Below are 27,954 nucleotides of genomic sequence, written 5' to 3' on the forward strand. Positions count from 1 at the left end.
TCTAGGTTTAGCTTTAAAAGAGATAACCAAAATCTATGCTACCTTAAGTTTTTTTTTTTCTTATTCTTCTTCTTGCTTTTCATTTTTATTCCCTACAGTAAGATACTGACTCCAGAAGCTCAAGAAGTGGAGAGGAGAGATGGAATTAACTCTTGGGAGAAGAAATAACCTTATTTCCCCTCCACTTAATTTTATGCCTATCATAAGAGCCTTTGGGGAAAAATGAAAAGAGTTACTCATGTCCAAGAGAGCAAAACCTTTCTGTATGTTTATCCTAACTCTAATTGCCTTGTCAAATTTAGAATTCCTGGTCAGATCATATTTCTTTGAGAGTAAAACATTTCTGTAAGTCACTTAAGTTGTTGATTATTAACCAGTATCATCTCTACCTTAACTAACCAGTAGGAAATACAAAATAGAATAGTTATTATTTAAAAGACCAAGTGTTACATAACTGTATTTTAACACATACACACATACAGATAATTCCCCCTAACTAAGGTTTTGATTTTAAGATCACCTGGAAATCAAGAACAAGGGTAATAAAAGGAATGTGGTTGTGTGGCAATTCGTTTTTCTATATATAACTCCTAATAATTGTGGTTTATAATTATCTGTTGACTAACTATAATTGTCTAATTAATTATAATTAAAATTACATAATATTTAGACTGCACTTTAGGCCTATTCATCTTCATGGCTATACTGCATATTGGCCATAAAATATGTAATGTATGGCTTGTGACAAAAAAATACAGATTTTTTTAATACTCTATAATAGTCAAATTTTAATTACCATAGAATTGTGGAAATGGGTGCCTTATAGACATTGATGAGCAAACAAAAGTATTTTTTCCTTGATTCTGTAGAGCCTTTTGTTTGATTACCTTTTCAGGCAAACTGAAGATTAATTAGGATAAACTTTGTTTCAATCTATGGCTAAAATGAAAATGTTTTTACCCATTTATTTTAGTATGCTTAATATAGTAAACAATCTCTTTTCATAGGTTGAAAGTCATTAATGAATATTAATGATTATTTTTTAATTATATGTAGAGACCTGGACATTTTTTGTTCTATTTCGGATATCCATACATGTTAATGGGAATTGAACAAATGTGATATAGCAGTAGCAATGATATAGCAGGACAGCCTTTCCTTATTGAGTGTTCTTGGCTCCCATGTCAAATATTAGATAACCATATATGCAGAGGTTTATTTCTAGGCTATTTGTTCCACTGGTCTACATGTTTTATTTTTATACCAGAACCATACCGTTTTAATTTCTGTAGCTTTATAGTATGGTTCGAAAGCAGGAAGTTTGCTGCCTCCAGTTTTGTTGTTCTTATGATTGTTTTGTGTTTCTATACAAATTTTAGGTTTGTTTTATCTCTGTTAAAAATGCCACTGGGATTTTCATAAGATTACATTGAACCTGTAGATGGTTTGCTTAGTATGGATATTTTTAAAATATAATTCTTCTGAGCCATGAATAAAGGATATCTTTCCATTTGTCTTCTTCACCGTCTTTTATCAGGGTCTTAACAGTTTTCATTATACAGGATCTTTTGCCTCCTTGGATAAATTTATTACTAAGTATTTTATTGTTTTTGATACTATTGTGACTAGAATCTTTTTTTTTTTTTTCAGATGTTTCATTGTGAGTGTATAGCAACACAACTGGTTTCTGTGTGTTGATTTTATATCCTATAACTACAGAATTTTTTGATTAGTTCCAACAGTTTTTTGGTTAAGTCTTTGGGATTTTCTATATATAAGATCATATCACCTGCAAATAATGACAGCTTTTCCTTTCCACTTCTGATGCCTTTTACTTCTTTGTCTTGCCTTAATTGCTTTAACTTAGACCTTCCAGTACTGTGTTGAATAAGAGTGGTGAGAGTGGGCACCTTTGTCTTGTTTCTGATTTTAAAGGAAAGCTTTCAAATTTTTATCATTGAGTGTGATGTTAGCTTTGTGTGTTTGTATATGGTTTTTATTATGTTGAGGTGTGCTCCGTCTGTACCCAATCAGTTGAGGGTTTTTATCATGAAAATATGCTGTATTTTGTCAAATACTTTTTTATTGTGTTGCTGAATTCACTTTGCTAATAGTTTTTGAGAACTTTTGCATCTGTATTCATCAGGAATATTGTTTATAGTTTTCTTGTAGTGTCCTTGTCTGGCTTTGGTATCAAGGTAGTGCTGACCTCATAAAATGAGTTTGGAAGTGTTCCCTTCTCTTACTTTTTGGAAGAGTTTGAGAAAGATTGACATTAATTCTTCCTTAAGTATTTGATAGAACTCACAAGTGAAGTCATCTGGTCCTGGAGTTTTCTGTTTGGGGAGGTTTTTGAATACTGAGTCAATCTCCTAACTCATTATTGATCTGTCGAGATTTTCTGTTTCTTCCTGATTCAGCCTTGGTGGGTTGTGTGTTTCTAGAAATTAATCCATTTCTTCTAGGTTATCCAGCTTGTTGGCATAGAATTGCTCATACTGGTATTTTATGATCCTGTGTATTTCTGTAGTATGTCTCCTCTTTCATTTCTGATTTTATTTATTTGAGTCTTCTTTTTTCTTGGTTAGTGTGGCTCTTGATCTGTCAATTTTGTTTATCTTTTTGAAAAACTGGCTCTTAGTTTTGTTGATTTTTTTTCTATTGTTTTTCTGGCCTCTGTTACATTTTATTTCCATTTTGATCTTTGTTATTTCTGTCCTGCAGACTTTGGGCTTAATTTGTTCTTTTTCTAGTTCCTTGAGGTGTGAAGTTAGAATGTTTATTTGAGATCCTCTGTTTTCTTAAAATATGCATTTATTACTATAAACTAAGTTTATCCTTTTCAGAATTGCTTTTGCATCATTCCGTAGATCTTGGTATGTTTTGTTTCCATTTTCATTTGTTCAGTGTTATTTTTTATTTCTCTTTTGATTTCTTCTTTGACCCATTGGTTGTTCAAGAGAATGTTGTTAATTTCCACATAATTGTAGATTTTCCAGCTTTCTTCTTGTTGATTTCTAGTTTAATACCACTGTGGTCTGAAAAAAATGCTTGATATGATTTCAAACTTATTCTTCTCTATGTGCACTTGAGAAGAATATGTATTTGCTGCTATAGGATGGAATGACCTATAAATGTCTGTTAGGTCCATTTGGTCTAATGTATGGTTCAATTCCATTGTTTCCTTGTTGATGTTCTGTCTGGATGATCTATCCATTGCTGAAAGTGGGATATCAAAGTCCCCTACTATTACTGTATTCTTGTCTATTTCTCCCTTCAAACCTGTTGATATTTGTTAATATATTTAGGTTCTCCAATGTTAGTGCATATATTTATACTTATTACATCTTCTTGATAAATTGATCCCTTTATTATTATGTAATGACCTTTTTGTCTCTTGTTACCATTTTTTACTTAAAGTCTATTTTGTGTAATATAAGTATACCTAACCCCATTTTCCTTTGGTTTCCACTTGCATTGAATTTCTTTTTTTTTCTTATTTATTTATTTATTTATTTAATTTTTTGGCTGTGTTGGGTCTTCGTTGCTGTGCGTGGGCTTTCTCTAGTTTTGGCGATTGGGGGCTGCTGCTCTTTGTTGCTGTGCATGGGCTCCTCATTGCAGTGGTGACTTCTCGTTGCGGAGCATGGGCTCTAGGCATGTGGGCTTCAGTGGTTGTGGTATGTGGGCTCAGTAGTTGTGGCTCGCGAGCTCTAGAGTATAGGCTCAGTAGTTGTGGCACACAGGCTTAGTTGCTCCACAGCATGTGGGATCTTCCTGGACCAGGGCTTGAACCCGTGTCTCCTGCATTGGCAGGCGGATTCTTAACCACTGTGCCAGCAGGGAAGTCCTGAATTTCTTTTTCTATCCCTTCACTTTGAGCCTATGTGTTTCATTAAATCTGAAGTGAGTCTTGGAGGCAGCATATAGTTGGGTCTTGTTTTTTTATTCATCCAGCCTCTCTGTACCTTTGATTGGTGAATTCAATCCATTTACATTAGAGTAATTATTGATATGTAAGGATTTCCCAGTGCCATCTCATAAATGGCTTTCTGTTTGTTTTATATTTCCATTGTTTCCTTTCCCCTCTGTTTCTGCCTGCCTTTGTAAGTTGGTGATTTTCCATGGTGTTATATTCTGTTTCCCCTTTCTTTACCTTGTGTGATGAATCTTCTCTAGGTTTTTGCTTTTTGGTACCATGAGGCTTACATAAAATATCTTTAGATAAAATGGTCCATTTTACATTGATAGCAACTTAATTTTGATGTCATGCAAAAGTTTTACCCTTTTACTCCCTCCCTTTAATGTGTTTTGGTGTCATTATTTACCTTTTTTTATATTGTGTATTCATTAACAAATTATAGTCACTGTAGTTATCTTTAATAATCTCCTTAAACTTTATACTGTAGTTAAGTGGTTAACACACCATTCTATTACAGAATTAAGTTTTCTGTGTCTGATTGTACATTTACCTTTACTAGAATGTTGTATACTTTTGTATGTTTTCATGTTGCTGCTGATTAGCATCTTTTGATTTCAGCTTGAAGAACTCTTTTCAGCATTTCTTGCAAGGCAGGTGTAGGGGTGATGAAATCCCTCAGTTTTTGTTTGTCTGGGAAAGTATTTCTCCTTCATATCTGAAGTATAACTTTGCTGAATAGAGTATTTTTGGCTGGCACGTTTTTTTCAACACTTTGATCTGTCATTCCACTGTCTCCTTGACAGTAGGGTCTCTGCTGAGAAATTGCTGATTGCCTAATGTGTTTTCTTTGTAGGCTACAATCTTTTTTTCTCTGACTGCTTTTAGGATTCTCTCTTTATCTTTGATTTTTGACACATTCATTATAATACGTCTTGGTAAAAGGCTTTCTGCTTTAGATAATAGGGTAATCTGTTAGCTTCGTGAACTTGGATGTCCAAGTCTCTCCCCAGGTTTGGGAAGTGCTTATCTATTATGTCTTTAAATAAATTTTCTGCCCCCTTTCCTTTCTCTTCTCCTTCTGGAACTGATTATTCTAATATATTTTGATGGAACTCCATAGATCACATAGGCTTTCTTCACTCTTTTCATTCATTTTTTCTTTGTTCTGTGCTGTGTTATTTCAAAATTCCTGCCCTCTAGCTCACTTATTCTATTTTCCATTTTATCTAACCTACTGCATATGCTCTCCATTGCTTTTTTCATTTCATTCATTGAAATCTTTAGCTCTAGAATTTCTGTTTGGTTCTTTTTTGTGATTTCTTTCTCTTTGGTAAATATCTCATTTTGATCATGTATTTTTTTTAAATTTACTTATTTTATTTATTTGTTTTTGGCTGCGTTGGGTCTTTGTTGCTGCGTGCGGGCTTTCTCTAGGTGCAGCGAGCAGGGGCTACTCTTCGTTCCCGTGTGCAGGCTTCTCATTGCAGTGGCTTCTCTTGTTGCGGAGCATGGGCTCTAGGCGTGCAGGCTTCAGTAGTTATGGCATGTGGGCTCATTAGTTGTGGCTCATGGGCTCTAGAGCACAGGCTTCGTAGTTGTGGTGCACAGGCTTAGTTGCTCTACAGCATGTGGGATCTTCCTAGACCAGGGCTCGAACCCATGTCCCCTGTATTGGCAGGCGGATTCTTAACCACTGTGCTAACAGGGAAGCCTGATCATGTATGTTTTTGAGATTTTGTTGGATTATCTTTCTGAGTTTTCTTGTAGCTTGTTGAGTTTCTTCAAAACAGCTATTTTGAATCTTTTATCACCTAGACCACAAAATTCTGTAACTTTGAGCTCAGTTGTTGAATTACTGTTCTTTTGGTGAAGACATGTTTCTTTGAGTTTTCACATTTCTTACAATTTTGTGTTGCTGCTTTTACATTTGAAGTAGCAGTCACTTCCTTAAATCTTTACTAGTTGCCTTCAAATGGGGTGTGCTGTTATATGTCTAGGGTTTTTCAGAAGGAGGTGGTGCTATAGCTCAAGTTTGTGCTTTCTCCCTTGCCCACACATCCTGGTATGTCTTTCTGATAGCAGTCCATGTACAGGACTTGCTCTTGCTCACTTGGGAGTGCACACAAGGAGCCATCTGCAGAGTTGGGGGAGCTGTGGATTTAGCTCTTGGGGCATTGTGGGGGCCTGCAGACCTAGTGGGGAGATCCTCCAGTGAGATACTCCAGAGACTCCTGGATGAACTTCCTGCTGAAGTCCTGAGCACAGTCAGCAGGAGCTGCTTACCTTTAATGCCCTTTGATATTTTAATCTGCCTCTTTCCTGATGTCCTACCTTCCCCAGTTACGGAAGTCCCACCTCAGTACTCTGAGTGCTGGTGGAGAGAAACAGGGTTTCCGGCCACGTCCTGCACAGCCAGAGGAGTGGGGCACTCACTCACTCAGGGTGCTCTCCTCCCCCCACCCCCTCACCCCCGCCCAGGAGAGGCCACCATCCCATGCAGTGTCGCCTTAGCATGGGTGGGGGAGTTGGCCCTGGGAAAATTCCTCTTACTATCTCCACTGCAACCAAACTCTTCCCCCCCCCGCCAATGGCGTGCTGGAATATCTCCTTGGGAAAGATAGATTTCTGCAGATTATCTCTTGTCCATCAATATCTGCCCAGGTCAGCACTCTCCAGGTTTTTTCCCAGCTGCAGTGAGAGGGGTTGGGGCAGGTTCACTTGTCCCGCAGCCTGTACAGAAGTCTGTCCGCCTGTTTCCAGATGCACAGGCGGGCAAGACAGCTCCCAGATCCTCAGGTGTATGGTGCTGGATTCCACAGGTCCCACAGAGGCACTTCTGTTGGTTGATGGATATCTAACCCATTGTTTTAAAAGGAGGACAAAAAGGAGGAATGTCTTACACCACCATGATGCTGACATCACTCCAGTTTTAAATAGGATGGTCAGAGTAGGCTTCATTCAGAGGGTGACATTTGAGCAGACTTGACGGAGGTAAGGGAGAAGACTGTAGGGAGGGAAATGGAATATATGGAAGAAGAACATTCCAGACAGAGGGTTCAGGCAGTAAGGTCTCCAATGTGGAAATGTGACAGGTGTGCAAAGAGGACAGCGAAGCTAGACCAGAGTGAGCAAGGGTGAGAGGAGAAGTAAAGGGGGGTGGGAAGGGTCAGACTGTGAAGGGTCCTAGAAGCTGTGGTAAGGATTTGGGCTCTCATCGTGATTGAAATGGGAGGCCATCACAGATTTTGAGCTGAGGAATGAATGATAGCTTATGTTTTATAAGGATCACTGTCTATCAGAAATAGACTGAAGAAGGGTAAGGGGAGAATTGGACACACTAGTTACCTTGGCTGTTGCAGGACTTCAGGGCAGGATTACTCTGAGCAGAGTGAAGAAGTGAAGAAAGCTGCATTTGGGATATATTTTCAAGATAGGAATAGGATTTTCTTAGGTGGGATTGAGAGAAAGAGAAGAGTCAAGATGGACTCCAGAGTTTTTGTCCTGAGCAACTAGGAGGACAGAGTTGCCATCAGCTGAGATGGAAAAGGCTGAGGGTGGAGTAGGTTTCAGGAGTGTGGTCAGTAGTTCAGTTTTGGACGTGTTAGACTTGGCATGTCTCCTAGACGTCCAGCTGGGGGTGCCAAGTAGGCAATTGAAGTCTGGTGTATGAGGGAAAGGACCAGACTCGAAATAGAAGTAGAGATGTGAATCCATGGACCCGGGTGAGATCACCAAGGGAGCAAAAGGCCAGGGACTCTGACCTGTGGTACAAATATGTGAGACTTTGCTGCAGATAATTTAAAACTAAAGTTAGCACACCTTGTGTCGTCTTCATTACTTTTTCCTACTTTTTTTTTAATGAAACTAAATTTATTTTATTTAGGAAGTTTGTTGTACCAGTAGGAACAAAAGGGTGAATTGTAGCAAATCTGATGAATTCTTATGGGAAGATTACATTCCTGAGCCTGAGTTTATTGTTCTGTTTCATCACCGTTTTGTTACATTGTTAATTGTCATTTGGAAGTAGATATTCCCTGTTATTAAAAAAAAAAAAAAAAGAAAAGAAAAGAATAGATTTGTTCTGTGTGTCTCAGCATCTTCTTAAAGTATTCCAGTCTTTAAGTTATAAAAAGTTGATTGGATATTGGGAACTATCAAAGAGAACCTGTACTCTCATATCCAGGCTCTTTTTTCTCCCAGGATATAATGCTTTTAACAGCTTTCAACAAATACTGAAATCTGTTTTCAAAGACATCTTTGTACGAATGTATGTTTGTCCATGTAATAGACTGAAGACAGCCACATCTGGCATTCTCAAAGAAGCACATAACTACTAAATGTAATGCTGCAAATCAACTTACTTCCTTTAAAACTTCACTAAATAATTCCAAGGAGTACAACAAGGTTCCTTATCACATATGTGATTTGCAGATCTTCTCTTCTAGTCTGTAGCACGTCTTTTCATCCTCTTTATAAAATCTTTCAAAGAGCAGAAGTTTTTAATTTCCACAAAGTCCAGCTTATCAAATTTTTCTTTAATGGGTTATGCTTTTGGACTTGTAGCTAAGAACTATTTGCGTAAACTGAAGTCACAAAGATTTTCTCCAATTTTTATTCCAGAAGTTTAATAGTTTCAGGTTGTACATTTAGGTCTGTGATCCTTTTTGAGTTAATGTTTGTTTATGGCATGAGATATAGATCAAGAGTTACTTTGTTTTGTTTTGTGTATGTATATACAGTCGTTACTGTACTGTTGGTTAAAAAGACTATATCCTTTCTCATTGAAATACCGCTGCATTTTGTCAAAGTCAGTTGACATTGAATATGTGGGTCTGTTTCCCATTACGTTCTAATATGTATCTAATAGATATCTAATATGTCAACTCTTTCACCAATACCACACTGCCTTGATTTACAGTAGCTTTTTAGTAGTTCTTGGAACTGCAGTGTGAACCCTTCAGTTTTGTTTTCCTTTTTTAAAATGGTTTTGCTCTTCTTATTCCCTTTTCTTGCCATCTGAGTTTTAGAATCAGCTTGTCAATTTCTTTTTTTAAAACCCCTTGCTAAGATTTTTTTTAACATTTTTTTGAATTAAACATAGATAACTAAGTACAGATAATCTTGTATTCCTCACCCAGTTTCTCCTAATGCTAACTTCTTTTATTTTATGCTAACTTCTTATATTGTATAATCATAATTATCAAAACCAGGAAATTAACATTGATAAAGTACTGTTAACTAAAAACTTATATGAATTTTAACAGTTTTCTATCAATGTACTTTTTCTGTTCTAGGATCTTATTTCACATTGTATTTAGTTACATTTAGTTTCTCCTTAGGCTGAAATTTTTATTGCAGTTACGCTGTATACATAAAGCAGTTGGGGGAGAATTAACATCTGAACAATATTATCTTCCGATCCATGAACACAGTACATCCCTCCATTTTTTTAAGTCTTCTTTTACTACTTTAAGCAATGCTTTGTCATTTTCTGCTCACAGAACTTGTACATTATTAGATTTATATTTTTGTGTGTGTGCATGTTATTGTAAATGATACTTTCTTAAAAATTAGAATTCCAGTGTTTATTGATAAGATAGGGAAATACAATTGATTATTATATATTGACCTTGATTCCTGCAACTTCATTAAACTATTATTAGCTCTTATGAGCATTTTTGAAGATTATTTTTGGGAATTTTTATATAGGCAGCCATGTTGTCTGTGAATAAAAACAGACCTTTCTTCCTTTCAAATGTATATGCTTTCTATTTATTTTTCTTGTCTCATTGTACTGGCAAGTACTTCCAATACAATGTTGAATAGCCGTCATGAGAGAGGACATCCTTGCCTTGTTCCACATTGGGGGTGGGGGAGGGTAGCATTCAGTCATTCACCATTAAATCTGGTATCTCTAGGTCTTTTGTAGATGCTCTTTATATGGTTGAGGAAGTTCTCTTCTATTGACCTAGTTTACTGAGATTTTTAATCATGAATGGATGCTGAATTTTGTCAAATTACTTTATGCACCTACTGAAAGGATTTTTTTTCTTTAGTATGTTGATAATATCAGTTACATTGGTTTGATTTTTGAATGTTGAAATAGAATTTCATTGTCATGATAAAAACCACTTGATCATGTTGTGTTATCTTTTTTATATGTTGCCTGGATTCAGTCTGCCAATACTTTGTAAATGATTGCATGTCTGCATTCATGAGGGATGTTGGCTTGTAGTTTTCTTGTCAAATCTTTGTCTGGTCTTGGTATAAAGGTAATACTGGACCCATGAAATGAAGTGGGAAGTGTTCTCTTCTGTATGCTGAAAGTTTATGTAGATAGGTGTTATTTAATGGTTGGTATAGAACTCTACCATTCTACCAGTAAAACCATCTGGGCTTGGGCTTTTCCTTGTGGGAAGGTTTTTTAACTACAAATTAAATTTTTTTTAATGGTTTTAAGACTGTTCTGGCAATTTTGTTTCAAATGAGCTTTAGCAGATTGTTTTTCAAAGAATGTGTCTATTTCTTCTAGCTATTAAATTTATGGGCATAGAGTTGTTTGTAATATTCCTTTATCATCCTTTGTATGTGTAAAGGTTGTATTATGATGTCCACATTTCAGTTTCCTATATTTTCATCTTCCTCCTTTTTACTCTTGGTCATTCTGTGTAGGGTTTTATCAGTTTTATGGACCATTTTGGTTTTACTGATTTTTCACTATTTTTCCATTTTCTGTTTCATTATTTCAAGCTCTTGTCTAATATTCTTCCTTTTCCTTATTTTGGGTTTAATTTACTCTTTTTCTTGTTTCTCAAGGTGGAAACATAGATTATTGATTTGAGACATTTCTTTTCAAGATAAGCGTGTAAGACTGTAATTTTCCTTCCAAGTATTGCTTTACAGCAGCATAGCACAGGGAGATCAGCTCCATGCTTTGAGATGACCTAGAGGGGTGGGATAGGGAGGGTGAGAGGGAGGCTCAAGATGGAGGAGATATGGGGATATATGTGTGCATATGGCTGATTCCTTTGTTGTACAACAGAAACTAACACAGTATTGTGAAGCAATTATACTCCAATAAAGATCTATTTTAAAAAAAGAGTATTGCTTTAAATTTTGATATGTTGTGTTTTCATTTCCAATTGATTCAGAATAATTTATAATTTCCTTTGTGACTACTTATTTGACCAGTGGGTTATTTAGAAGTGTGTTGTTTACCAGTATCCTATTACTGATTTTTTGGCTCAAGTGTGACCTCCATCTAGCATCTATAGCTTCTAGGGATTCTATGCACCAGAGTTCTGTAGCCCACACTCGGCATTTGGCACTGTGTAAAAATTTTAGCTGAATTCATTTTACTGTCTTGTATGTTAGCCTCATCTTCTTCCCATTCTCTGTCGTGGGTGAGCCGGTACTCACATTCCATCTCTTCTCGAAGGTGCTTGTCTTTCCTTAAATTTGGAACTAGTTGATACACAAACTGTGATGCGTTCAAGAAAAGTTACGATTTTGCAGATTATTCTTTTTGTTTTTGATAATGCAGGAGAAATTCCCAGCTTTCTACATCCAAAGGTAAAGACAGACATCTCAGTGCCATATATTTTAAGCTATAATTTGGGGAGCATGTTAGAGTTCTAGCCACAGAGGCAGAATGAGAGAAGTTAATGACTTTACATATTAAAATGCATTTTAAGGCTTCATTGCAGGCAGAACTGCATTTGCAGTCTCTCAGACTTCATGAAGCAGCCCTATTGTTTTGTTGTAATAAAATTTTAATTTGCTAACCACCGTGACATTCTCAGTCTCTGCACAAGGTAACAGGAAGGAGTTCCTGCATGTATTATCACCACTCCCTTCTTTTTTAATGTTTAAAGTTGCTGGCACATTTTGTGCCTTGTGTGAATGGACAACAGAGGTCCAAGTGGTTGAGGCTGGACTTATTTGTTTATTCGAATAGTACAAGTGGCTGCTCAGTAGTAGAGCAGGACATTTGTATAAAAAGCTCAGCTTCAGCTCACCTCCTCCTTGATCGTCTGATGTTGGAAGAGCCTGTAATTAGGTGCTTCATTCCAGCCTAGTTATTGTTTAATGAACAGAATTCAAGGGAACCATCTGTTGTACAGAGTTTTAGAATCATTGACAAAGATGTGACATCCAATACGAAGACATCTTTTTCTTCCCATTGCAAAATAGTTTGACTAATTTAAAACTTAAACCTTTAGGAGGAAAAACCTAGTTTATGCAAATGATTCTAAGATGTTTTAGAAGACTTTAGCTATCTTTTTTTTTTTTTTTTTTTTAATTTGGCTCCGTCGGGGGCTTAGTTGCAGCACGCAGGATCTTTCGTTGAGGCACACAGGCTCTTGGCTGCAGCACATGGGCTTCTCTCTAGTTGTGGCACGCAGGCTCTAGAGCACACAGACCCAGTAGTTGCGGTGCGTGGGCTTAGTTGCCCCGCAGCATGTGGTATCTTATTTCCCCAACCAGGGATTGAACCCGCATCCCCTGCATTGGCAGGAGGATTCTTAACCACCGGACCACCAGGGAAGTCCCGAGAACTTTAGCTATCTAATTGTGGTCACCATGATCTGGTTTTTTTGGTTACTGATTTAACTTTATTTATTGCTTTTCTTTTTCAGAAAATTCTTCCAGGAGGAAATACATCATTTGATGTAGTTTTTCTTGCAAGAGTAGTAGGAAATGTAGAAAATACTTTATTTATTAATACATCTAATCATGGGGTATTCACTTACCAGGTAAGAATCAGAATGAAAACTTTATTTATAAAATACAGTTATCATCTTCAACCTGTCATATGAAAACCTTTTGGGAACTCTTCAAAAATTCAGGGAATAAGGGAAAATGTAAGCGTTTAGATTCAGAGAATTTTTTTAAAGCTTTTAATTTTATATTAGAGTATAGTTGATTAAACAGTGTTGTAATAGTTTCAGGTGTACAGCAAAGTGGCTCAGTATACATATACATGGATCTGTTCTCTTTCAAATTCTTCTCCCATTTAGGTTGTTGCAGAGCACTGAGCGCTTTTCTACTTACAGCTGTGTTTGTGAATATCCCTGTTCACATCAGACTGAACAAATGCTCTTAAAGCTACAGCTAAAGTGTTACTGTAAGATTGGTTGGCAAAAGAACAGTTAAAAATATTTTCACAGTGACTCTAGATTTTTTTTTTTTTTTTTACTTTTTGCACGCTTACGAAGTGATAATAGTTTCAGGATCAAAACTTATGTGCCTGCTTTTCTTTGGTAATTATATTGTTTAAAAATTTTGATAAACTCTTTTCTATGTGCAGTCATTGGGTTATTAAAGAAAGTGAATCAAGATTTTTATATATCAAGATTACTAAGAATAATTACTTATTTGACACTGTGCTACACACTTTACATGCACTTCTTCTGCCTGCGTTACAGATACTGTTATTCTCACTTTTTTAGATGAGTAAGGTGAAGTTTAGAAAGGTTAAATAATTATGCTACTAGTAAGTTACTGAGCAGGGATTCAAACCCATGTCTTTATAACTACAAACACCATCCTCTTAACCACTGAGCTATATTGCCCATGGAACTCAATTGTTTAAATCCTTAACTTGGCTAGTGTCTTACTTTGCAGTTTTTATGCTTTTGTTTTTGAATATTTCTTCTCCACTACCCAGGGCACCTCATGTATTTTGGAAATTAGTGTCAGAGTAAACATTCCATTTTAGTCAAGAATGGTTTCTTATGCTTATTTATGGTGAGCAAGTCTTTAATGGTCGTTTGATAGGCAGTATATGCTTTTGAAGCCAGTATAGTTGAATCACTTTGACATGCTGTACAGAGCACTTGGCATGTACTTGTTGAGTAAATTAAAAGACCACCATGAGAATATGAAGACCTGTGCCCTACAGTGGTGCCCCCAGCTGACCTAGGTGTTTGTGGCCCACGGGTGACCTGAGGGTCATGATCAGCTTGTTCTCAAGGTGAGCCTCAGTGCCAGGTGTCTTCACCTCTTCGCATCTAGTCTTTCACCACGTCTTTCTCTTAAATGTACCTCGAGTCTGTCTGCCTCTCTCCTCTTCACCCCCGCTGCTCTCTCCCAGGCCACCCCCACCTCTCCCTGGATGGCGGCACAGGAGCCTCCTGCCTGCCCTTCCTCTCCCCCACAGCCCCTCCGGCAGTGCATTGTTCACTCTGTAGTCAGCGTGATCTTCTCTGAGCAGGAATCAGATCCAGTCAGCTCCTCCTCAAGTAACTCCTTATGTTTTACCATTGCTCTCAGAGCAAAGTGAAGGCTTCTGACCAAGGCCAACAAGGCTCTAAGGATCTGACTCCCGTGTAGCTCTTCCCACCTCATCGCATCTGACCAGGGTTCTCGTCTTATTCTTTGTCTTCAAACAAGCCGCACCCTTTCCTGCCTCCTGCCCTCTGCCTGTGTACTTCCCCTTGCGGAACACACTTTCACTGTTGGCTCGTTCTCATCTATCAGGTGACCTCAGTTTCCCCGTCCACCCTCTCTTAAAGAATATTCCCACCCTCCCTCCGGCCAGTTACTCTGTATCACATTACCCATTTTTCTGAACCTTTTTATTGTTATCTAGGCTGTCCCTAATACTAGGATGTGAGTTTCATAAGAGCAGGCACATTATCTGTCTCGTTCACTGTTGAATTTTTCAGCAGTGCCTGTGGTTGTACCTAGCACATCATAGGCCCTTAATAAATATTTGTCACGTGAATGACTGGCTCACCCTGTTTAGTCGGCCCACATTCCTATGGAGGAACATGACCTGGGACTGTGCTTGGCATTTAAGAGATTGTCTGGGCCCTACCTCCATCTTCTGATGGTTGGAACAGGGAAATCTTTTAATTCCCTGTTTCCTCCTTTTGTCTATCCCATGACCTCGTGAAGGACTACTATCATTTTCATTTCTAATATAGAAATCATTCCAAATGTATATATATGTGCATTTATATATATATATATATATATATAAAAGAACATATATATATTCTTGATGTATATCAAGAAATTGATGTATATCAAATAGGTAGCCAAACAAGTATAGAAACTACATGTGTGTTCCTTTTAAAGGGAGTTAAGATTTTTTTCCATAAGTTAACCTCACCAGTTTTCCCTAGATCAATCAGTTATAACTATAAAAATGTTACAAAACTCTAAAAGCAACTAAAATTGCATTTTTTTTCCTCCTTGGAATCAGGTATTTGGTATTGGAGTTCCAAATCCATACCGACTGAGGCCGTTCCTTGGGGCCAGAGTCCCTGTGAATAGCAGTTTCTCACCTATAATAAACATACACAATCCTCACAGCGAGCCTTTACAGGTGAGTTTATGGTGGTGATTTTGAATGTGTTTAACTTTAGTGGAAATTAATGCTTAATGTGAAATTTCAGTTTGTTATAGTTTTCAAGACTATTTAAAATAATGTGGTACACAATAATAGTACTAAAGAGAGATAATTCTTTTATTGCAGCTTGTAGTCTGAATTTGGGGTTATATCAGTCAAGTTATCAAATTTTTGGAACCATTTTTTTTGTTTGTTTTGTTTTGTTTTTTTGTGGTACGTGGACCTCTCACTGTTGTGGCCTCTCCCGTTGCGGGGCACAGGCTCCGGACGCGCAGGCTCAGCGGCCATGGCTCACGGGCCCAGCCGCTCCGCGGCACGTGGGATCTTCCCGGACCGGGGCACGAACCCGTGTCCCCTGCATCGGCAGGCGGATTCTCAACCACTGCGCCACCAGGGAAGCCCTGGAACCATTTTTTAAATGGCTGTGGTTTCTCTGGTGTTAGTTTTAAGCACCTGTACATGTAATTTAAGAAGAGTCTTCATCTATACAAGGCCACTGCTTTTCTTGGCTTCAGCTCCTTCTGGCCCAGTGTAAATTTTTAAAACCACTATTCATATTTATTTCTAATAATAAGGTTTTGGTGATGGCAGCCTGGAAATTAAAATCCAAAGAAAGCGTGATATAGAACCACTGATGAAAAGCCAACTTATTTTTTTATTTAAAAAAATCCAACTCCATATCTCACCCAGTGTTTCAGTAGTAAAATTATTCTCACATTTGAAATCCCTCCTCACTCGTCCCTTGTCTCTAAGACAGTGGGTGTGGCTGGTGTTGCTCCTTCAAATATTTCCTAAAATTAAAATCCCCACCCCATGCCCCCTGTGACTTCCAGCCGTGTGACATTTGCTGCCACTATAACTTCTAGTTTTGTTGTCTGTGTTGGAAGGAGATGTGGATGCTTTCCAGAACAGTCCTTAATGTCCACACCCAGGGCCCATAGAGTTCTTTAGGACCCCAGTACTGCAGAACTTAGTGGTGGCTTGAAAATGGCAGGTGGAGGGAAAATACCATGCATTGTGATAAGCCGCAGCGCTTGGGCAACCGAAATGGCTTTTGCCGTCCTAGAACCCCCTGGTAGAACCCCCTGGTAGAAGGGCTCATAAACAGTGAAGGTGAAAACAAGAAAGAACAGGACAAGATATTCAGAGCTGGGATTATGAAATGCTTAGGAATTATATGCTAAAGTAGCAAGAACGGTTTCACCCCCAAACTCGGCTGACACTGGGTGAGGATAGCTACGAATAAAAATACTCCACCCAAATTTTGGTTATTTGTAGCTGGATATCTTTTTTTTTTTTTTTTTTCTTTTTTTTTTTTGGTGGTACGTGGGCCTCTCACTGCTGTGGCCTCTCCCTTTGCGGAGCACAGGCTCCAGACGCCCAGGCTCGGCGGCCATGGCTCACGGGCTCAGCCGCTCCACGGCATGTGGGATCTTCCCGGACCGGGGCACGAACCCGTGTCCCCTGCATCGGCAGGCGGATTCTCAACCACTGCGCCACCAGGGAAGCCCTGTAGCTGGATATCTTGATCATAAAAGAGGAAAATGTTCTTGCCTCCTGCTTTTACAAGGGAAAAGTATTTCCTCTCCATCATCAGTCTGTCGTTTATATCCTTTTGCTACTTTGGATAATGGTGAATTTTCTCTGTTCTGGCTAACTTTTATTACAGATCTATACAGAAACCTCATAAATTCTTGCTACATTTTTTTTCTTGACTGTTTTCAGTCCAAGACATAAAAACTGTCCTCTCATTCTCTCAGACCCTGCCGCATGAGTTGCCACAGTCTTCTTTAGCAGCAGCGTTACAAAGCACCCAGGGGGAGGCCTCTCTGGTTGCCACACCACGGACTGAGGGTCTCGCTTCCTGCTTGGAAGGATGAAGCTTACAGACTCAGCAGATGTTGGCTAATCTGCAGTTACTTTCGTAGCCTTACAGTCTGTGTCTTTGCTCCTCAGCCTTTGGAGTCATCAAGCTGTCATCCAGAAGAATTATCTCTGAATTCAATGGTGATTTTTTTTTCTTTTGTTCGTCTAGTCTTTTTCAGTTATATAACATTTCAATTCAAGATTTACTACAATGGACTTTTCATCAGCGCACAGGAGAGCAAATGGGGAGCCAAAGTTGTTGCCCTCTTAGGAACAATAGATTGTTTCTCTGGAGCGCTTTTTTTTTTTTTTTTTTTTAAGGGAAAATCCAAGTCCCTACTGGATGGGCGCTTTTTAAATTGAGGTATAACTGACATATAACATTGTATCAGTTTCAGGTATACAGCATAGTTTAACTATAGTCACTATCATGTCTGTCACATTCCTGTGACTTAATTGCCTTTATAACTGGAAGGTTGTGTGGAAGGCACTCTTAACCTGGGAGTCCTATAATATGTGTCATGAGTCTTAAATTTAAGACAGTATTGTAAAACAAGAAATTACATCTGATGTGTTCATTATACAACACAAACACACGAGTATGTTCTCATTGAAAAAAAGAATGTTAACAATTCAAACATGTGTGAGGCGAAAGTCCCTTTGAACTTGCTGCCTTCCGGTCCAGTGGTGTCCGGCAGAACTCTCTGTGCTGATGGAAAAGTGCAGTGTCTGCTCTGTCCAGTACGGTAGCCACCAGCCACGGGTGGCTGTGGAGCACTTGAACTGGTGGCTGGGGTGGCTGAAGAACTGAACATTCAGTTTTATTTGATTTCGATTAATTTCAATTTAAATAACCACATGTAGCTGGTGACTGTTACATTAGCACAGCTCCAGCCCTGAACCCTTCCTCGGCGATACCCTTCATGTGATCTCTGTGTGTCACATCAGGCCTTTTTCTGTGTGCTTGTGTGCAGATATTTGGGCACATAAAAATTAACATTCTTCGTGGGAATCTTTTTACATAAATTATATTTTGTATATATTGCTGGCTTCCTTTTTTTCTCTAAACTTTATTAAATTAGGATAACTAGCACTGGACTAAACATCAGGAGTGTGTTGTCCGAGTTTGAATGTAATCTGTCCTTCGATTTTATAGTTTAGCCTTTATCTGTCCTCATTTCCTTATTCCATTTCGTGCTATCAGTGGCCTAACCTCTTAATCTTACCTTTGCAAACATTGTTAGGCTTGTCTCCTTAATACCTTGGAAGATTAAATGAGATAATACATGGTGTTTTCTGGTTTTTAGAAAAAGTTCTGCAGTCACCCCATCAGTTAAGGTGCTGTTACTGTTAACACAGTGTACTGTAGGGGAACACTAATAAATTGGAAGGCAAGTGATAGTACTCAGAGAAAATCCTAGCTCATTAGTCTTTGCTAAATGCATCACTGTAATGACAACACACACACACACACACACACACACACACACACACACACACAAAAAAAAAAAAAACCTTGAAGCATATGCTAAAGTATTGCTGTTTTCCCTGCTTTATCCTTTTTTTGTGTACTCCCAGAGGACTTTTGTGATAAAACAAGTAAAGGTTTTCTACCCATTCTCATTCTTCACCCCAAGTTTGCATTTAATTAAATATATTCTTTATTTTTAAGAGATAGGGTTATCTGCCTTTAAAGAAAAGTCACCTGCCACATGACCCTTCTATTCCTTGGTATTTACCCAAGAGAAAGGAAAGCACATGAAAACCCAAAGACTCATACAACGTGGTGTTCATAACAGCGTTGTGACCAAACATCTGTAGTGACCAAAAATTGGAAACACCCCAAATGTCCATCAACAAGTAAATGGATCAAAAATTGTGGCATATCCATAAAATCAAAAAGAAGTGAACTGTTAGTACATAAAACAACATGGTGGATCTCAAGATAATTACACTGAATAAAAGCAGCCAGACACAAGAGTACATACTGTATGATTCCATTTATATAAAACTCTAGACACTACAAACTAATCAAGAGTGGCCAAGAGCAGCTCATTGGTTGCCTGGGGATGGGAGAGGGCAGAGGGTGACAGGCGGATTGCAAAGGTCATGAGGAAACTCTGGGAGGTAAAGGGTTTATTTAATATCGTAATTGTAGTTGGTAGCTTCATGCCTGTATACATGTCAGAATTCATCAAGTTGTACACTTTAAAAATGTATAGTTTAGGGCTTCCCTGGTGGCGCAGTGGTTAAGAGCCTGCCTGCCAATGCAGGGGGACACAGGTTCGAGCCCTGGTCTGGGAAGATCCCACATGCCGCGGAGCAACTGTGCCTGTGCACCACAACTACTGAGCTTGCACTCTAGAGCCCGCGAGCCACAACTGCAGAGCCCACGTGCCACAACTACTGAAGCCCGCGCACCTAGAGCCCATGCTCTGCAACAAGAGAAGCCACCGCAATGAGAAGCCCACACACCGCAACAAAGAGTAGCCCCTGCTCGCTGCAACTAGAGAAAGCTCGTGCGCAGCAACGAAGACCCAATACAGCCAAAGACAGATAGACAGATAAATAAATAAATTTTTTTAAATGTATAGTTTATTGTACATGAATTATACTTCAGTAAACAGTTTTTAAAAATCATGGGTTGGGACTTTTCTGGTGGTCCAGTGGTTAAGACTCCGCACTCCCAATGCAGGGGGCCCGGTTTCGACCCCTGGTCAGGGAACTAGATCCCGCATGCTGCAACAAAGATCCCACACTCAGCAATGAAGATCCCGCTTGCTGCAACTAAGACCCGGCATGGCCAAATAAATAAATAAATATTTAAAAGAAAAAATCATGGGTGTTGGTACAAGCCACAGAGATATATTAATAGTAGCTGTGATCTTGCTACAGAAGACTTCAAATATTTTCATAGTACGCTGATATTGTTGTATATGCTGAAGAATGATATGCTCTTCACTATGTCACAATTACAGTAGTTATTAGATCTCCTGCATCTTGTTATAAATGTGTGAATAAGGAAGCATTTGTGTTACTATAAGAACTGTAAAATTTGTATTTCTAAAATATGATACTTTCCATAAACTGTTTCCTTAGGAAAAAATAGAAATAAATGTCCTACGGTTGGATTTCCTAAAATCCAGTCTCTGAAACAGCTCTACTATTTCCGAGTTCAGTATTTCAAAGTTACCTTGTTTTAATTAAATATACCACCATTGCTTACCCATATGAGCACTGCCTCTGGTGATGTGACACCACACTTATCCTACATTTACGTCTGTAAACGTCTTTAAACTGTTTCTGATGAACAATTAAGATGTCAGACGTTTCTGTATAACAGCAGATCACTTGCATTGAAAACATGATTTTGACTTAACCATCATGTGCTCCTTTGTCACAGGTTGTAGAAATGTACTCTAGTGGAGGAGATCTTCACCTCGAACTTCCCACAGGTCAGCAGGGAGGCACCAGGAAACTGTGGGTGAGTTCTGACGTGTTCTTCTCTCTTGTGAGCTCACATGAGACCAGTTATTCTCTTAAATACACCAGAAAATACTTAACTCCTCATCACTGGAAGAAATACGGGTGACTTTTCTGTAATTATTGTCTTAATATTAAATTTATATCAAACTAACACAACATTGTAAAGCAACTATACTCCACTAAAAATTAATTTTAAAAAATAAATAAATTTATATCAAATATACTTGAAAATTGGAGAGAGAGAAACAGAATAGTAATTTTTGGAAAGAGCAGTGAACAAAAATTGGTGTAAGCTTTAACCCACTGTATGGAAAGAAAGAAGTTTTAACTATTCTTCCTCAGAATAATATTAGTAAAGTTGTCTCTGAATCTAATCATTTATAATATGCTTTACACTAATATTCAAGAAAAAAAAAAAGCCATGGGAAGGACCTGCTACATTATTTAAGGTAAAGCAAAGCATTAAACATGCAGACTTACTATCGATGGAGGAGATGCCATTTGCAGAGGGAACATAGTCAGGCCCTCGTGATGACTTAGAAACTAAATTTTTAAGCGGTCTATAGCCATGTTTAATGCTATTTAATATTTGACAGTACTCTGTGTCCATGGTTAGAGAACCACTTTTTCTTGGAGAATACTAGCAAATATTAACAGATTAATGAATACTTAGTAACTACCTTATTTACAAAGCTTCCTGCCATAGGAGGGTTGTTTGGTTTTTTTTTTTTAATGTTGCCTACCCAGCTTTAATCAAAGAAGGGAAAGTCATGGAAAATGCAGTTCTTGTACCGAGGTCACTAAAATCGCTGCTCATTCGTAATTGAAGACACACGGACCTGACCACTGTGAATAGGTTCTGAACATCAAAGTTTCTTTGTTAATTGCTCTGTTAAACACACACAGCCTCTAGATTCTGTCATCTGACCAGTCTCAGCCAGGGAAGGGAGGTGGAGGGGACATTTTTAGGATATTGACTTGAACATCTAGAAACCAATTTGTCAGTGACTAGGTTAACTTCTAAGAAGTAGAAAGACTCTAGCAGGTAGAAATATGTAATGGATGGTCTTTTTATATCCTTTCACAAAAATGATTTACCTTGAAATTATGATATTGTTTGAAAAGCCTTTGGGAGAAGTAGTGTATAAAACAGTGCTTCATAGAATTAACTATGACCAATTAAGTTTGTATTATAATTCTAGATAGAAGAACTAAGAATTTACTATGAAATATAACCAGATTCTAATAAACATAAAAAAGTCAGATTTCTAATTAGTTAAGAACTGTAATGAATGGTAGCAGACATGGCAGATTGTTTTAATACTCCTAGCAGCTACGAGAAAAGATTTAGTGACTTATTCCTACAAATCTAGAGTGAGAAAAAGTCAGTTGGCCTGGGCCTCACCCCCAGCCCGTTTCAGCGTACATGAGAAAAGCCCAGCTGCTAGCGATGGGGAAGCGGATGGCCTTTCTCTGGTCGCCCCAGGAGCGTTCCAGTCACTTCTTTCCTACTTTGAGACTAAAAAGTTAAGAGAGTAGAGGCAAGTGAAGACCAGTAAATTCTAAACCATGAGGATTTCTTAAAATAGGCCAGACGGTGTGTGCAGAAAAACTCTGGTGGTCCCAAGGGAGCCAGATTATTCAAAACCCAGGAAAAGAATTATACCTCAAAAGCAAAGAAGTTTTTTTTCCAGTGAGTCTTCCTTCTAGTGTATATGTAAGTGTTCTCTTTTTACGAGCCTAAAACGTTATGCTACCTTACATGCTCAGAGCCTGACTGAACACGGTTGGTGAACTGTGGATTTGCTTGGGAAGCTTTGTTTTGTTAGGTTTTTAATGAAAGGAGAGCAGAGTCTACGCTCTCTTGGTTATCATTTAAAGAGAATCCTAGGGCTTCCCTGGTGGCGCAGTGGTTGAGAGTCCGCCTGCCGATGCAGGGGATACGGGTTCGTGCCCCGGTCTGGGAAGATCCCACATGCCGCGGAGTGGCTGGGCCCGTGAGCCATGGCCGCTGGGCCTGCGCATCCGGAGCCTGTGCCCCGCAACGGGAGAGGCCACAACAGTGAGAGGCCCGCATACCACAAAAAAAAAAAAAAAAAAAATAGAATCCTAAATGGGCAGAAGACCTAAATAGACATTTCTCCAAAGAAGATATACAGATTGCCAACAAACACATGAAAGGATGCTCAACATCATTAACCATTAGAGAAATGGAAATTAAAACTACCATGAGTTATCACCTCACACCAGTCAGAATGGCCATCATCCAAAAATCTACAAACAATAAATGCTAGAGAGGGTGTGGGGAAAAGGGAACGCTCTTGCACTGTTGGTGGGAATGTACATTGATACCGCCACTATGGAGAACAGTATGGAGCTTCCTTAAAAAACTAAAAATAGAACTACCATACGGACCCAGCAATCCCACTCCTGGGCATATACCCTGAGAAAACCATAATTCAAAAAGAGTCATGTACCACAATATTCACTGCAGCTTTATTTACAATAGCCAGGACATGGAAGCAGCCTAAGTGTCCATCGACAGATGAATGGATAAAGAAGATGTGGCACATATATACAATGGGATATTACTCAGCCATAAAAAGAAACGAAATTCAGTTATTTGTAGCGAGGTTGATGGACCTAGAGTCTGTCATACAGAGTGAAGTAAGTCAGAAAGAGAAAAACAAATACCATATGCTACCACATATATATGGAATCCAGAAAAAAAAAAAACTGGTTTTGAAAAACCTAGGGGCAGGACAGGAATAAAAATGCAGACGTAGAGAATGGACTTGAGGATACGGGGAGGGGGAAGGGTAGGCTGTGACAAAGTGAGAGAGTGGCATGGACATATATACACTACCAAACGTAAAATAGATAGCTAGGGGGATCAGCTCGGTGCTTTGTGACCACCTAGAGGGGTGGGATAGGGAGGGTGGGAGGGAGACGCAAGAGGGAGGAGATATGGGGATATATGTACATGTATAGCTGATGCACTTTGTTGTAAAGCAGAAAGTAACACACCATTGTAAAGCAATTATACTCCAATAAAGATGTTAAAATAAATAAATAAATAAAACATGATTTAGCTTAAAAAAAGTATATTATGAGACTATTGCATATGAAGAGACAGTTAATGAGTATGCCACTAAAAAGTGTAGGGAAAAAAGTATTACAGAGATGTATCAGTAAGTCCATCAAAAGAATTTTGTTTAAAAAAATAAAAAATAAATTTAAAAAAAAAAGGAGAGAATCCTTTTTGCAATGACCTAGAGGGGTGGGATAGGGAGGGTGGGAGGGAGGCTCAAGAGGGAGGGGATATGGGGATATATGTATGCATATGGCTGATTCACTTTGTTGTACAACAGAAACTAACACAGTATTGTGAAGTAGTTATACTCCAATAAAGATCTGTTTTAAAAAAAAAAGAGAATCCTGTACACTTCTGGAAAAGCAGTTTCCCTGTGATGGTGATGTCTCTGTTAAGAGAATTTCAGGACTGAGTTATATACCCAAGCACCAGCAATACATCAAATAATAATTGATATTTATGGATTAACTCTACCTCTTAATGATGATTTTGCCGCTGACAGTTTGTTTTCATATAATTTTGTTTCTTTCATTTTGCTCAGTTTTACACAGCATACTTCATTAGTTTTAAGATATGTGTGTTTTTATTATTTAACATCCTCCCAAATTGGACTGTGTGTTATAATCAGTGGAGTGAATATATTTGTTTAATTGGCAATATGTTTTTTTCTTAGTAAGTATATAAAATAATAATGCATCTTTCAGGTGATGTCGTCTTATTCAGTAAACTGTGGTGGTTTTTCTACATTATGGTCTGTTAACTTGTCAGGAAATTCCTCCTTATGAAACCAAGGGAGTGATGAGAGCCAGTTTTTCGTCTAGAGAAGCAGATAATCACACAGCTTTCATAAGAATAAAGACTAATGCTTCAGACAGCACGGAGTTTATCATTCTTCCAGTTGAGGTGGAAGTTACCACAGGTGAGTGGATGACTAAAGGAGCTGCAAGTTTGTTTTGGTTTCAGTACATCCTACTCTGGCGAAGTGAAATATAATTGTTTACTTTTCTTTTTTCCAAGCTCCTGGAATTTATTCCTCAACTGAAATGTTAGATTTTGGTACACTGCGAACACAAGGTAAAAAAAAGAGACAGTGTCTTTATAGGTCTTTAAAAAAATCCCTGTATTCATTGCTGAATGGCTCTACTTTAACTCCTTTGTAATTAATTCAGCTTTGAAAGTTATTTCTCAGTGGGTTACATAATCTTGTAGAAATCTGCTTTGGGGAACTCAGAGCCCTTAGTGATTTATACCCCATTCCTCTGAGGGATAGCACTGCTTACAAGATGGGAAAGCAATGTCATGGGTAACTTAAGTCTTCTAAATGGAAGATTGAGGCATCAAGTAGTTTCTTAGTTTCGTAATCCAGTTTCTCACCTGTTTAGTTATGCTGAATCTTTTCTTTTAATAGTAAAATGAAGTAAAAAGATTTACTTCTGGATTTTTGTTTAGATATGGATTATTCAATTGCATTATAGTAACGTAACGTTAGAATTGGTCCCCAATGGTCAGAGAAAGAATTCAACTTTTAAAATTGAAAATAACCAAAAAAGGATTTATTAAGAGAAAAGTAAGAGTCCCTGTAATATGGGATTCCTGTGAGCCATATGTAATTAAAAATTTGGTTGTTTAGGATTGAAGACCCGTTTTTGAAAATTAGATTTGGTTTTAATATAATAATTTTATATTGTACTGTACTGAATTGCTTCATTATGCTTTGCTGGAAAACAAAAAGATAGTGGTAACGTCAATTTCACTGAAAAATTTTGTTTTGTTTTGTTTTTTGGTCTGATTGTTTAGGAGGGGCAGTTCCTGTAGTACTCACTGTCCTTAAGAGTAAGGCAATTCCTGTCTAGGAATGTGATTGTCACATTCTTTTTATAAATGTGATTGTTATTCTAGTTCACCTTCTAAAATATAGTCCATCTGATATCTAAGAAGAGAAAGATTATAACTTGCTATAAAGCATACCATTTTAAGAAATATTTTCTTTTCCTCAATTTTAACAGATCTACCAAAAGTTTTAAATCTTCATTTATTAAATTCAGGAACAAAAGATGTACCAATAACAGTAAGTTTTTACTTTTTTTTTTCCTAATTTATATATTCTTTGTTTTTAAACTTATGACACAGTTTGAAATGAGTAAACTCTTGCTCTAAAGAAATTCTGTTTTGTGGTGACCCGGTGAACACTTTGGTATAAAGTGTGATACAAGAAACCTGTTCTGCCTCTCTAATCACCAGATTTTCAGGATGAGAAGGGCATGTCGACAATCTTCTCCAAGCTAAGTGTGAACCAGAGTTCATGAGGTTCCTGTTTAGGCCTGTAGCGTCTGATAAATCCTAGGATCTGCGTGCCATGTGCAAAGAAAAATGGGTTGTTAGACTTAAGGTACGATTAAGTAAAAAGAGAGAAGAAAAGGTTCAGATGAGTTGGAAAGAGAAATAAGGAAGCAAAGAAATATGGTAGGTAGTGGTTGAGTGCTGTTAACCTTTGTCTCCGGTACCCCTTCTAACCCGCAGCTGCCGTAGTTACCCTTGACAGCACACTGTAAACTAGGGTCCTCTCTCCCCCTCACACATACTCACAGAACAGGTGACTTTGATGCCTTGTCGTGGAACTGGAGTGTCATGAGATGCTGAGCAAGGTCACTGTGCGTTAAATTTAATAGAATAAGTGGGGAAGTGTTCTTTCCTCTTCTGTTTTGGGGGAGAGTTTTTGAAGGATTGGTGTTAATTCTTCTTTAAATGTTTGGTAGAATTCACCAATAAAGTCATCTGGGCCTGGATTTTTCTTTGTGGGAAGTTTAAAATTATTAATTCAATCTCTTTACTTGCTACAGGCCTGTTCAGATTTTCTTTTTCTTCTTGAACCAGTTTCAGTAGCTTATGTCTTCCTAGGAATTTTGCATTTCATCTAAGTTATCTAATTTGTTGGCATACCATTGTTCACAGTATTCCCTTATAATTCTTTTTTTTTTTTTTTCCTGTGCGGTAGGTAGTAATGGCCCATCTTTAATTGTTGATTTTAGCAATTAGAGTCTTCTCTATATTAGAAAAAAACTTTTGGTCAGTCTAGCTAAAGGTTTGTCAATTTTGTTGACCCTTTCAAAGGACCAAGTTTTGGTTTTGTTAATTTCCTCCCTTTTTTTTTTTTTTGGTTTGATACCAAAATACCCTTTGTTTTATGAATAAAGGTAGTAGATAGTAGGAATTTCTCCTTCCGTGCCACCAACATCCTCACATTTGCAAAATAAAAAGTTAGAAAACCTCTGTTAGACTTCCTCACACACACACACACACACACACACACACACACACACACACACACACACACACACACACATTTTAGATTTTACCAGCGAAATGCAAAGGCCTAAGAATCACTGCTCTGTTACAACATTTTAAAATCTCACTTTGTACTCAGAATTGTGATTCATTTTGTTCAGATTTTCTAGTTTAGTATTAGACTTTCCTCTGCAGTGGAGCGTGATTCCTGCTGCTAGATTTTGTCCAGGTTGCTTTGGCTACAACCTACTTACGTACTTTGAACTTCTTGGTCCTGGATTTCTTCTTGAGCCCAGTTGGCAGCATGAAGCAGTTACCGCATACGTGATGACGTGCACACCGCTCCCTTCCCAGCCCTTTCCTGCCCGCGTGCTCAGGGCCACTAACCTCCCCGGAGGAAAACTCCTGACGCACACCGTCTGGCCGGGCGTCCTGGGATTCAGCAGCACATTTGCCTGTGGGGCACATCCTGCCTATTGGTGGATCACTTGCCATTGCCTCAGTTTGAGATGTCAGATGATTTTTACTTTCTATGTGTTCTGCATGCTGTTTGTCTCTTACTGGTTTCTTCAGTCTGTGGGATGCCTTGTACAGAGGAGGAACTCTCATGCTTTGGGGGCAGACTTCAGGCCTTGAAATCACTTCTCCAAATGGGAGGGCTTAGAGATTTGATGGGAAAGTGCCTTTACTTAGCCCAAGCATTCTGGTCTAACATTTTACCTACAATAAATGGACTCAAACAAATGTCTTTTTTCCATAAACATTTTCTAGAAAAATGAAATTAGCAATTCTAAGAATGTGAATGAAAAATGTAATTCATTTATGATAGGTAATTAAATATAAATAGGTCCATGTGCATCCTTTTCTCTTTTATTTTTTTTTTTAATTTTAATTTTTTTTTTTTGGTACGCCGGCCTCTCACTGCTGTGGCCTCTCCCGTTG

General features: G+C 38.1%; 1 protein-coding gene across 4 annotated transcripts in view; it reads left to right on the forward strand.

The window, feature by feature from the left end:
- The window catches only part of TMEM131 (transmembrane protein 131), a 189,768-nt gene that overhangs the window by 100,582 nt on the left and 61,232 nt on the right, over positions 1-27,954 (forward strand). For all 4 annotated transcript variants that reach the window (XM_059078456.2, XM_067007149.1, XM_059078457.2 and 1 more), the window contains exons 6-11: positions 12,562-12,678; positions 15,135-15,257; positions 20,551-20,631; positions 24,496-24,646; positions 24,745-24,801; positions 25,734-25,795. In XM_059078456.2, the coding sequence (XP_058934439.1) occupies positions 12,562-12,678; positions 15,135-15,257; positions 20,551-20,631; positions 24,496-24,646; positions 24,745-24,801; positions 25,734-25,795 (591 nt within the window). The remainder of the gene's footprint in view (positions 1-12,561; positions 12,679-15,134; positions 15,258-20,550; positions 20,632-24,495; positions 24,647-24,744; positions 24,802-25,733; positions 25,796-27,954) is intronic.

Source organism: Kogia breviceps, chromosome 11 (genome assembly GCF_026419965.1).
Source record: "Kogia breviceps isolate mKogBre1 chromosome 11, mKogBre1 haplotype 1, whole genome shotgun sequence".
NCBI lineage: Eukaryota > Metazoa > Chordata > Mammalia > Artiodactyla > Physeteridae > Kogia > Kogia breviceps.